Source organism: Maniola hyperantus, chromosome 21 (genome assembly GCF_902806685.2).
Source record: "Maniola hyperantus chromosome 21, iAphHyp1.2, whole genome shotgun sequence".
NCBI classification, from domain to species: Eukaryota; Metazoa; Arthropoda; class Insecta; order Lepidoptera; family Nymphalidae; genus Maniola; species Maniola hyperantus.
In genome coordinates this window covers 11,112,882-11,125,540 of record NC_048556.1, presented here as the reverse complement: position 1 = coordinate 11,125,540, position 12,659 = coordinate 11,112,882, and the positions used below count along the sequence as shown (strand labels likewise).

General features: G+C 36.5%; 1 protein-coding gene across 2 annotated transcripts; it reads left to right on the top strand.

Annotated features, from left to right (window-relative positions):
- Window positions 1-440: 440 nt before the first annotated feature.
- On the top strand, window positions 441-12,128 carry LOC117992174 (uncharacterized). Of its 2 annotated transcripts, XM_034979832.2 has the most exons (10): window positions 441-537; window positions 2,404-2,529; window positions 3,272-3,463; window positions 3,952-4,102; window positions 4,681-4,850; window positions 5,557-5,704; window positions 6,563-6,697; window positions 8,039-8,202; window positions 8,614-9,237; window positions 11,592-12,128. In XM_034979832.2, the coding sequence occupies exons 2-10, from the start codon at window positions 2,491-2,493 to the stop codon at window positions 12,039-12,041; spliced, it is 2,073 nt and encodes a 690-aa protein (XP_034835723.1). In that variant the 5' UTR covers window positions 441-537; window positions 2,404-2,490; the 3' UTR covers window positions 12,042-12,128. The 2 variants fall into 2 exon arrangements, with proteins under 2 accessions (XP_034835723.1, XP_069361920.1); XM_069505819.1 differs by lacking the exon at window positions 6,563-6,697.
- Window positions 12,129-12,659: the final 531 nt, after the last annotated feature.

The window sequence follows — 12,659 nt, the reverse complement described above, 5'->3', positions numbered from 1 at the left end:
TACATGTATCCAACTTTCAACTTATTTTTGACGTTGACATTACCACAGAACCACAGAACAAAGGAATTTGAGGGATTTCAATTTTAAACTTTTTTCGAACTTGAAACTCGATTTAATATTAAATCAGTGAATTGTATAACTTAATTTTTAAGTCCAATTAGCTAAGTGCAAAAAGCATAATAAAAGAAAAATAAGGATTGCAATCGTCCAAAATTCTTACTTATATCATTTCGTTTTCGTTCTAGGTCACTTTAGAAATCGGTTTTGTAGATTAAAATCGATGTATTGACCTAGTTATCAATATTCGATATCTCATCGCGTAAAGTGGACATCCTTATTTCAATTTTGCGTTTTTCCCTCATTTTCCAATGTCAATGTACTCTGTGGTTTTCAATACATTTACTCTTTGGTTTTTACGAGGTTTTCACCACAGAGTACTTTTTACATATGGAAAGTTTTCACTCTGTTCTGTCACTCACTTTTATTTATCCTATATGTTATTGGTCTGTGCTTTTATTTATTTTTGTGTAATTTACGCCAGGGGGGTGGCAACTTTGTATGGGGCCACTGCAGACTTTTTTATGGAATCATTTAGAATGAAACAAAGAAATTCTTTGTCTCATTCTAGACTTCAAAGTCAGAGACAAAGTTTCAAACTATAAACAACTGGCAACTATCTACTCTATGGTACGTTTGTTTTTAGGTTGTTGGTTTAAATATGAAAGTTTTCTTTCCCAACAGTTGTGATAAATTTGTATATTTTTAGTTGTATTTCATGTGGTTTAGTGTTTTTGCTTCTATTTTTCTCTCCCTGTTAGCTTGAAGAAACTCGCAGCAGTGTGATTGAGACTAGAGAAAAATAAGGACAGTGACTTATTGTTTGTGACTCTTTTCGTTTGTAAGATTAAATTTATCATGTCTGATAAATATAGAAAGCGTGTTAAGTGCTGTGCATTGGCTTTCGACCCAACACTTACTATCCACTCTTTACCAAGAGCCGGAAAGGCATCTAATTATGCAAGGTAAATATTGTCGTGTCCCTTAAGTACCAGCTGTTCTTTTTGTCTACAAACCGGCTAAAGAAGTCAGAAACGCTAGTGTTTTTGATATTTTGGTTTATTATATAGTATTATTATAATGTTTCAGGCTTCGAATTTGGGCAGAATATTGTTTTGCCAATGTAACTGAGTAGGTGTTGAAAAGCTTGCACACCAGCAGTGTGCCTGGCTCACCAGCAGAAACATTGCAACAACATTCAATTTCAGTGGTATGTACCTAGTAACTATACATTTCTATTGCAATTTGTAAAAAATTCTCAGAAAAACATCAATTGTTCATTTTGCCTTATTTTAGAACCTGTCCTAATGTGCCTATTTTGTCTCTGCCAGCAGACACATCACAGCAACATTTAATTCAAGTGGTACATAATATAGATTTCTATTGCAATATGTACCTACTTAATACATTCTCAGTAGAGAAACCAATATATTGATTGTGTATTTTGCCTTATTCCAGGAACAGTCAGTGTGGCTTCCGCAACCCACTAGGTACCAAATGTGCCTATCTTATCTCGGCCACCAGATACATCACAGTGGTATGTAATAAGATACATCACAGTGGTATGTTATATAATGTTTCTATTGCAATTTTTTATAAATCATCAGTTAAAAAATATAATAATTTTGTGTATTTTGCCTTATTTCAGGACCTGTCTGTGCTTCCACAAACCACTACCAAAATAATATGCCTATATGCCTATCTTGGTTCTGTTCATTATTTTATTTATGATATATTGAATAAGTAGTTCTTGCTATGTAACATTCCCTAGTTTGAAAAACATTTCAGTATTAGATCTTTAATAATAATTAATCTGTTTAAAAGATAATAATTCTATTAAGATTTATTACTGTAATCCAACTTTGGTTTAACTTTAACCTGTTTTTGTAATTTCTTCATTATGTATGCTGTGGATTATGACATAGTTGTAATAAAACACTTTAAAAGTACATTTTTTTTACTTCATCTAATAGCTTAGAAAAAAAATAAGTAAAAACATAACTTAAATCTTTGTATGGTTTTCACAGTATAATATAAAAATTTATTTCTAAAAATTATAGCATTTTAAAAAGTTTTTACTTGTTTTATTCCAGTTTTGTTATGGCCGCTTTCCAATCGCCATAAATAATAATCTTTAACTGTGGAATAAACTCCTCGGTTAAAGATTATTTGGCGATTGAAATGCGGGCCTAATATAGAAAAAAAAAAATACGGGGTTCGTTATTTCGCGCCAAAAGTTTAATTCTATGGAATCACTAATAGATGGCGTGACGGTGCATAGTCTGCACTTTATTTGTATGTAGTTGGGCTTCTTCTCCTGGAGTAAATGTGTTCTGTGAATTTACGTGTACAAGTTTTGTAAGACCTTTATTTATAAGATACTTTTAAGTAATACTTCGTAGGATGTAATTACTATAATATTAAGTTTTGACTATGAACAAAGACGGCACCAGGTGTGGTGCTGCGGGTCTTGTAAGTATGTCTTTGTTATTTAACTATTTTGATATTTAAAATTAAAACATTCTGTTGTATTGCCACAATGAAACCAAGTCGCCAAGCTGGCAAATCATTGAAGTAGGTACCTAGTCTATAAAGAATTAGTGGAGATCTACCTAGGGAAAATCCATATGAAAAATCTCTAGTGTTTAGACCCAGCAGTTTAAGCTATATTTACGTTTACATTGTGGCTAATTCTGTTGTTGTGTAAAAGAGAATCGGCCCCATTGATATGCCAGTTAGCTTTAGATACCTATTTAATAAAATAGAGTAAAATCCTGCACAGCTTGCTTCTAAAACCTCAAGGTCAAACTTAGCTTTTCAAAGCTTTCAAAAATTAGATTAAGTTAGCTTATGAAGCTCTAAAAGACTAGGCCATAGGTATCTATACTAATATTATAAAGAGGAAAGATTTGTGTGTTTGTAATCCGATAAACTCTGAAACTCTGAAACTGATTTTGATAATTCTTTCACCACTATAAAGCCACGTTATTCAGAAGCAACATAGGCTATGCTAGTTTTATAACTAGCTAGCCTAGTTTATAGTTTATTCACTATTACCCCCCCCCCCCTTCCCCCCGCCTCATACCCCAATTGCCATCTCGACTTTCATCGCATACTATATAGCAAATGACATAATATAATAGGAGGTATGAGCATAAAATAAAATAAAAGTTTAAGAAAGATTACAGTTAAAATGTTGGTATTTTATTTACAGAGACGTTCAGCAATAGTGGAAAGACTGCGGCTCAGAGAAGAATGGTCGGCGTTGAAAGAGATTCCCAACGACACAGAAAGCAGACAGAAACCTAGCACAAAGGCCAAAAAACAGCACAATACTAACACTGTACCTAAGGCACATAAAAATACTGCAGTAAATAAGGTTATTAGTAGAAATGATAAATGTAAGGTGAGTGTAAAGTTATTTTCAACTTGTATTTTTTCACTAGATTTTGCTTGTGACTACACAAATTTCAAACCCTTATTTCACCCTCCTAAAGAATGAGTTTTCTAAAATCCTTTCTTAACAGATGCCTATGTCATAATAGCTATCTGCATGCCAAATTTCAGCCCGATCCGTCCAGTAGTTTGAGCTGTGTGTTGATAGATCAGTCAGTCAGTCACCTTTTCCTTTTATATACTTAGACTAGCTTATGCTCGCGACTTCGTCCGCGTGGACTACACAAATTTCAACCGCCTATTTCACCCCCTTAGGGGTTGAATTATCAAAAATCCTTTCTTAGCAAATGCCTACGTCATAATAGCTATCTGCATGCAAAATTTCAGCCCGATCCATCAAGTAGTTTGAGCTGTGCGTTGATAGATCAGTCAGTCACCTTTTCCTTTTATATATTTAGATTTAGATTATTATTCAATCTATCATTATTTGTACAACAGGAAGTGAGTGAAATACTGCGAGGTATAGTAGTCCTGGTAGAGGTCGGGTCGGAGCCCCGTGCTCTGCCGCTGCGGGCCGCGCTCTCAGCCCTAGGAGCCTCCGTGGTGCCGGTTTGGAGCCCGCTGGTCACACATCTAGTCTGGACACAAGGTATCATACACATCTCAACTCATCGCTGGCTGACTACGGATTTTGCCTCAGATTGAAAAGAGTGTAGGTCATAGTCTACCATGCTAACCAAGTGCGGATTGGCATACTTCACACACCTTTGAGTACTTCTCAAGCATGCAGGTTTCCTATCGTTGAAACGTCCATACTAATATTATAAATGCGTAAGTGTGTCTGTCTGTCTGCTTGCTTTTCAAGGCCCAAAAGCTTAACCGATTTTGATGAAGTAAGCTTACATTCCAGGGAAGGACATAGGCTACTTTTTATCCCAGAAAATTTATCCCAGATTTTAAAAAACTGAAATCTAGATTACAATAAAGAGAAAAAGAGAGTAAAAGTGGACAGGGAAGCACTTATCTTGACCCTTGGCAGTTCCAGAGGTTGCAGAGGGAGTAGAATAGTTACAAAAAGAAGATGGAAAGTATTATTGAGAAGAGCATAATAGATATTATGTAATGTAATATATTTGTCCTTTTGAGGTATGGAACAGTTAAAAAGTACCAAACAGTAGGTAGTCCAGGCTGCATACTAAAATACTTAAAATTCAAACCCTTTTATAGGTGGTTGTAGAAGCACCCGTGCAAAAGCCAGGGTGTTAGGATGCAGTCTCGTGTCTCCACTCTGGGTGGAAGCCTGTGCGGTAGAGGGCAGGAAGCTGCCAGAGAGGATCTTCCCCGCGCCCACCAGGCCCTCCGACCTGCCCTCTCCCGCTACTCTGAGGAGGTTCCTGGTAAGTCATACTCATCATCTTCGGCGAGCGATAGATGTACACTGCTGGACATAGGTCTCTTATAGGGACTTCCACATGCCACGATCTTGGGCCACCGCCGCCATCCAGCAGTTCCCACGAAGATACAGTCTCACATGTACACAGATACATGCCACGATGTCTCCACACTGGGTGGAAGCCTGTGGGGTACAGGGCAGGAAGTCTCCAGAGAAGATCTTCCCCGCGCCCACTGGGCCTTCTGATCTTGTCTCTTCTGCTACTTCTTGGTAAGTCATACCTACTCATCTTTTTTAAATGTTATTTACTAGCTTATGCCGAGTTATGCCCGCGACTTCGTCCGCGCGAACTTCCCAAATTTCTAACCCCTATTTTACCCCCTTAGGGTGCCTGTCCACTGAAGCGGAGCAGAGATGTGTTGAGCAGACCAGTCAGAATGTCGGTAAATAATGTGATAATTTTATTCCGTCATCTGACAAAACTGGTTGGTCAACTATACACATCTCCGCTTCAGTGGGCAGGCACCCTTAGGGATTGAATTTTTAGCGACCCTTTTTTAGCGGATGAAGCCCGATCCGTCCAGTAGATTGAGCTGTGCATTGATAGATCAGTCAGTCAGTAAATCACCTTTTCCTTTTATATACGAGTATGTATATTTCTTGTTAATCGACTTGTAACAATAATCGTGTATGTTTTATCGGTTCACCAGAAAAAAGCGGAGCAAGAGAACATACCGCTCCAAAACCTCCTAAACGACAGTTCAGAAGCGGATAAGCGCCCGAGACTGCGCCTGTCTAGCGACACTAGTCGCGACACCAGCCATGACACATCTAAAGACACTTCCCACGATGCTACAGGTGAGCTTGCCAGGCTATTGGCCTTGTCCAGTGTGCTTAGTAAGAAAAAAAAATTTTTTTTATAATATCCAACATTGACAGAATGAAAGTGTCAAAACACAAAAGCGACACAGTAAAATGGACCTAAAGCTCCTTGATTTAAAGTTAAAACTTCAGTACCACCGATTACAATTACAGTAGAAGTACACTAGATTACCGTTTGGAGCGCTGGCTATAAATATTTAGACGAACTTGAGCTTTAAAACAAGGTAATTAAGGTTCATTTTAATTATACGTTGAAGTCAGTCCAGAGGCGGACAAGAAGACCTTAGACTACGCCTCTAGCGACACTATATTCGCTGAAACAAGTAGGTATAGCTCTCTCTCTCTCTGAGACGTTATCCGGATGAGGCTGAAAGGAGATCGCCCGTGAACGGGCCCTCTTTTGTGGCGTCGTGTCAAAACTTAATTTTTTTTTTTTTTATGTGTTATTTTTTTACGATTATGTTTTATAACGACTTTTTTTCACTCTATTATTGAAAATATCCACAATTACAGTTAGAATCGTAAACATGCATTTATTTTGAAGAAGTATTAATTAAATATAACCTCAATATCAGCAATATAAAAAATAAGATTTCTTTATAACCAGGGTGAATAAATAAAAATCGTTTGCAGAATATAAAGAGTTAATTATTTGTCTACAAAATAAAATTAAAACCATGGTGACACAACAATTATATTAGGGGGGGCCCAAAGCTCCTAAGAAAATGGGCAATCTCTTTTGTCATGTTATTATGACGTAGACATCCGCTAAGAAAGGATTTTTGAAAATTCAAGTCATAAAATATTGGGTAAAGGTGCTATATTTTATCACAGATATAGAAAGCCGTGTGAACACCGCGCCGAGGCGTAGGGCTCCGGGGCCCGCTGACACACAAAAGCCCCTCAAGTCCAAGAGGAAGCTGTTCACACAGAAGGAGCCAGAGTTGCTCACCACTGACGAGGAGACAGGTATGCTAATTCGTTTATTCACTAGCTTATGCTCGCGACTTCGTCCGCATGGACTACACAAATTTCAAACCCCTATTACACCCCCTTAGGGGTTGAATTTTCGAAAATCCTTTCTTAGCGGATGCCTACGTCATAATAGCTATCTGCATACCCAATTTCAGCCCGATCCGTCCAGAAGTTTGAGCTGTGGGTTGATAGATCAGTCAGTCAGTCAGTCAGTCACTCACCTTTTCCTTTTATATATTTAAGATTCGTGTAAAGCGAGGTGATCAGTGTAAAGCGAGTTTTAGACTAGCAAGAACTTCTTGCAAGTTATTCCGCAAGTGCTTGCAGAACTGTTTACACTACGAGCAATATTGTACATGTACATACATTTGTAACTTGCGGCAAGTCGAGCAAGTTACAAAACTTGCGGAAGTGATCGTTTACACGGTAGAAATAGCTTGCGGAAGTCAACTTTTGCAAGTTTTTTTGCTAATCTAAACCTCGCTTAATAGCTTTGTAAACAGTAGGGTTGTAACCAGGCATATTATAAGGCTGCAATGGCTTGTATAATTCGGTATAATAACATTGTAAATTGAAAAATTAAAAAGAGCAACCGCCGAGTTTCTTGCTGGTTCTTCTCAGTTGGAACGGCATTCCGAACCAGTGGTAAATTAAAACTACCTGACTATTCATAAGTACTTGTAAAAAGGTTAGATGAATAAAAAACATTCTATTCTATTCTATATTTTAGTACAATTGTAGTTCTATAGTGATATTTTTTGGAGTCGCTGCCAATGAGGTGCCAATATGAAGAGTAGATAGACGGTTCGTGCGGCTAATTGGCACCGGCTCCAAAAATGTTACTATAGAACTACAATAACTCTTGTATACATAATATATTGGGTAATAAATTAAATTATTTTATACTTAGTGTTTGTGTTTATTGAAGTCGGTTTTAATTTTTTATTATTTATTATTATTTAAGTTTTTTGTGGGCGTTGGTTCGAATCCCACTTCTGAACTGTAAAATGCTCCTCAATGAAATGATAGACATACAATATAATCCTTTTAGTAACGTTTATTTCTCTCGAACACTATTAGTTATTTGTTGTGATTTTATTTCATTTACTTATTGATTTTTAATTCTTTTTAAAATAATTAATTATCAACGTCACGCCGTACCAAAAGCGATTAATGACGTCACAAGACGTAAACGACAATTATTTTTCAATTTTTAACATATTACAACATACACTTAGCCTTGCCACTTGGTACCTAGCCACGGCCGAAGCCTCCCATCAGACCCATATAATGTTATGTACCAATGTATATCATTTTTGTTATGTTTGTTTTCAGATGACGAACCAACGGCTGGCCGGAAAAACATGCAACCGTCGAAAATAACTCAACAGAACAGAAAAGACCTGGCCAAAGCGGAACGCATGGCCAGACTGCTGTTGGGGACTTGCAAGACTATACAGACACTCAGACACACGCAGCATAATAAAACACCAAAAATTGTGAGTTTTACATATTTTTTGGTTTGGGTTTTTGAAGTAAAGCTTTTTTAGTTGCAGTGCAAATTCCTGAAAGGCCGAGCAAAAGCGAGCGAAAAGAATTTTTCTTTTCATTTTTTCATGTCTATCTCTCTGCTAGCCTTTCACGGTCCTACGGTTTAATCGATTTTGATGAAATTTGGTACAGAGGTACAAAATAAAAAAAGAGGTAGTTTACATCCCGGAGAAGGACATTGCTGCTTATTATCTCGGAAAATCAACGAGTTCCCACGGGATTTTAAAAAAAACCTAAATCGACGCGGACGAAGTCGCTGACATCAGCTAGTAGCATATATTTATTTGCTGATCAAACACATATCAAAAACACAATAAACATTTACAAAAATTATTTCATGATGTGTTTCAATATTCCAGGTGTTGACAGGCATGTCTCGCAGGGAGCGCCACGAGGCGTGGCAAGCTATCAAGCAACTGAACGGCAAAGTGCAGGAACACGTCGACAGAAAAACCACACACGTCGTCATGGGCTCGTGTCATGAACCAGAACACATCATCACAACAAACTCACCCAAAACCCCGGGACAATCGCCGAAAAACTCAAAAAACCCCCTAACAATGTGCAACAAATGTAATAGTCCCGGGACAATACTCTCCCAAATGTTCTCAACCAACGTCACTGTTGAGGACTTTTCTAAAAAGGACAAAAATGACAGGCATGTCGTATGTCATTGTGACTGTGACATTTCTGGCGTTAAAAACTTAACTGACACGTCAAATAATAATTTGGAGTTTCCTATAGAATTACAATGTAATGGAATTAATCTCGATTCCAATGAATGTGCCCAAAATAATGGAGAAAATAGGGAAGATATTTTGAAAAATGTGGTTATAAGTAAACCTAGAACAGTCAATGCCTTATTAGGGGCGGCCAGAGGTTGCAGGGTTTTGGGATTGGATTGGGTAAAAGATTCGCTAAGGGCGAATCGATGGTTGCCCCATATAGGATATGAAGTTAAACATTTGAAAAAGATTTGTCAGGTATGTACTTTATTATTTACTAGCTTATGCCCGCGACTTCGTCCGCGTGGGTTTAGGAACGCTTTGATTATCCGGGATAAAAAGTAGCCTATGTCATTTGCCAAGTCTTTAACTATACCCATCCCAAGAATCCGGTTAATCCGTGGCGCCATGATTAACCAACCGTCTTAACAATAAACCAACAAACAAACACTTTCACATTTATAGTATGGGTAGTGACTAGTTTATGCCCGCGAGTTCGTCCGCGTCGACTACCCAAATTTAAAACCCCTATTTTATCCCCAGCGGGTAGTGTCGTCGTCATATAAACATTAGCTCCGTATTAAAAGTGCGAAATAAAATTAAAATAGTGATGTTTAGTGAATAAAAAGTCATAAAACAATAAATAATGGTGTAAAGATAAAGTGGTAGTGTTATATAGATAAAAATATTGGAAATAAAAGAAATAATTCTAAAATACTATCGTAAAATGATTGGTTAAAAACTCAATGTTTTTACAAATTTTGCTGACATCTAATAGTGCTAAAAGTGTTATTCAACCAAAATATCACAAATCGGGACAAATATCGACAAAAAAGTGATAAAATCAAGATAATACACAAAGTTAATTTATGGAATATTTTTACTTTCCAAGACGATTCTTTTGGTATGAAAATTAATGCCATCTTCAGGAGAATAGCTAAACTAAATTGCAAGACGCCAGCCTTTGAGTATCGGAACCATAATATCATAGTAATAAACTATCCCGTGAGATGTCACTAGGAGGTATATGAATAAATATTGAAGTTTTACGAAATATTATGATAAATAAGTATCTTTGTCATAAAAATTAATATGGCAGGAGACACTGAACAGCTTCTTATGGCTCTAGAAAAAATGGAAGAAAAAATTACTACAAAAATTAATAACAATATTGATCAAAAATTTGAATGTCTGCAGAAAGAACTCCAAGATATAAAACTTAAAAATGAAGACCAGGAGAAGCGAATATCTTTAATAGAGAGACAACTAAGGGGAAAGAACCTCATATTTTTTGGAGTACCTGAAGGAGAAAAAAATTATGAAGAGCTAGAAACCAAAATAGTGGATATTATTATTAAGAACATGGAAATAGAATGCAGCTATAGAGATATTGAAGCAGTTCAGAGAATTGGGAAGAAAGAAATAGACAAGACAAGGCCAGTTAAGATTACCTTTGTAAGTCTAGGAACAAAAATAAAAATTTTAAAACTCAAAAAGTCCCTAGAGAGCTCCAGTATCTACATACAACACGATTACCCACAGAAAGTTTTGGAAATCAGGAAAACCTTAAAAGAGCAAGTAAAAATGGAAAGAGATCAAGGAAATAGAGCAGTCATTAAATATGACAAACTCTTTGTAATTAAAAATAAAGGAAGCTCTAAAACTAGACAGAAAAGACCATTGAACATCACTCCTCCACAGGCAAAAAATACGGCAGAAAATCAAAATGAGCGTACTCCTAACTATGATAATATACAAATAAATAAAAAGAATAAAACGATGTCCTATGGAATACGCCAATATATACAAAACAAAAATAAAGATAGCACGACACCAGAAAATCAATAGCAACTAATTCAAATACAAACGCCGAAAAACACTAGCCGCATAGAAAAACAGAACATTATAAAAAAAAAAAAAGTAGAACAAATAAAAATTTAAAAAAAAAATCTCCCCCAGAACGGCTTGTCACCGCGGGGGCAGTAGACAAAAACCCTCCACCAAACAAAAAATTCTATAACGCCACTTTCAATGTTAGATCGTTGGCGACATGGAGTACTCTAGCTAGAGACAGGTGCATAATGCATATGGGGAGGAATGGAGGAGGCTTAAACCGCCACAGGCGGTCCTTACATATAAATAAAATATATACCTCACAAATAAGTAAAAAGCATGTTTATTATGATTTTATTATAAGGAAAATATTATAAATACCTACTACTTATGATGACGGAAATAGGATTAAAAAATTAACTAGATTATAAGCAAAATGTTGTTAGAGTAGTGTCATAGAATTAAGAATTAATGTAAGGAATCTAAATAAAGCTTTTATTATTATTATTATTATTATATTATTTTATCCCCATTAGGTTTTGACTTTCAAAAATCCTTTCTGAGCGGATGTGTACGTCATAATAGCTATCTGCATGCCAAATTTCAGCCCGATCATGCCTGAAAGTTCTCAATAATGTTTTCAAAGGTCTGCCAATCCGGGATTGGCTTATGGCCTAAAGTCTTCTCATTAGTGACCCGTGCTCAGTAGTTGGTCGGCAATGGGTTAATCGTAATTAAATACTTATTTTTCTAATCCTTATACGTTTTCCTTTTTGCAGAAAGCACGTGTCGAACGTTCAGCGCTCAACAAAATGCATACCGAGTACGCTTACGATGTCTTCAATGGGATGCGAGTCCAAATATCTCCGGACGCCGACCAAAAGGACGCCATCACACAACTATTGACACTCTGTGGCGCTGTCATACAAAATGGCGACCAACCAAACGTCGAAAATAATCATAAAAGCGGTAAAAATGGCGCCAAAATCAAATTCAACAATCTTCTCGCTCGAATCCAAAACCAAAATGGCAGAAAAAATAATCAGCTGACACAAATTGGCCGGCGCGTAGGTACACAAAATGGCCGACAAATTCAAGATGGCGGAACTTTAACAGCTGATTTTGACTTGACAGTTGGTAAAGGCAAAGGCGAGGTCAGTTCGAAATGGGTTTTCGATAGCGTTGCGGCAGCTAGGATGAGGACTACTCGACGATATATAAATGACTAGCTTTTACACGTGATTTTGTCTGTTTGGCTTATTTTTGCCATATTTCGTTCACCAGTATTCAAGATGGCGGACACATTGAAAAACAAAAAGAAGTCACTGTGGCGCCATCTACAAAATGGCGACCAACCAAACGTCGAAGATAATCAAAAAGCGGTAAAAATGGCGCCAAAATCGAATTGAGCGATCTTATCGCTCGAATCAAAAACCAAAATGGCAGAAAATACAATGAAATGACACAAAATGGCCGGCGAATTCTGTACAGCTCATTCTGATTTGACAGTAGTTTGACATTCATAATACATATTTTATTTAAGAAAAATATTAAATACATAACAAAATACCTACTAAGATTAGGTACAAAATGTCAATACTAATAAAATATGACAAGGAGGAATAAAAAACAATATTTAGTTATTATAACGCGTAAAATTTAAGTCCTTTTTGAGTCAAATTTCATGTTAAAAGTTCCATTTTAGTCCTTGTTTTAAAAGTGAACCGTACTTTTGACATGTCAGTTGACCCATAGAGTTAAAATGGCGCGTGAATTTTATAGACTTGTTATTACCGTTAATATTTATTATATTAATATTATTTAATACACGTAAAGTGGAAAAGACA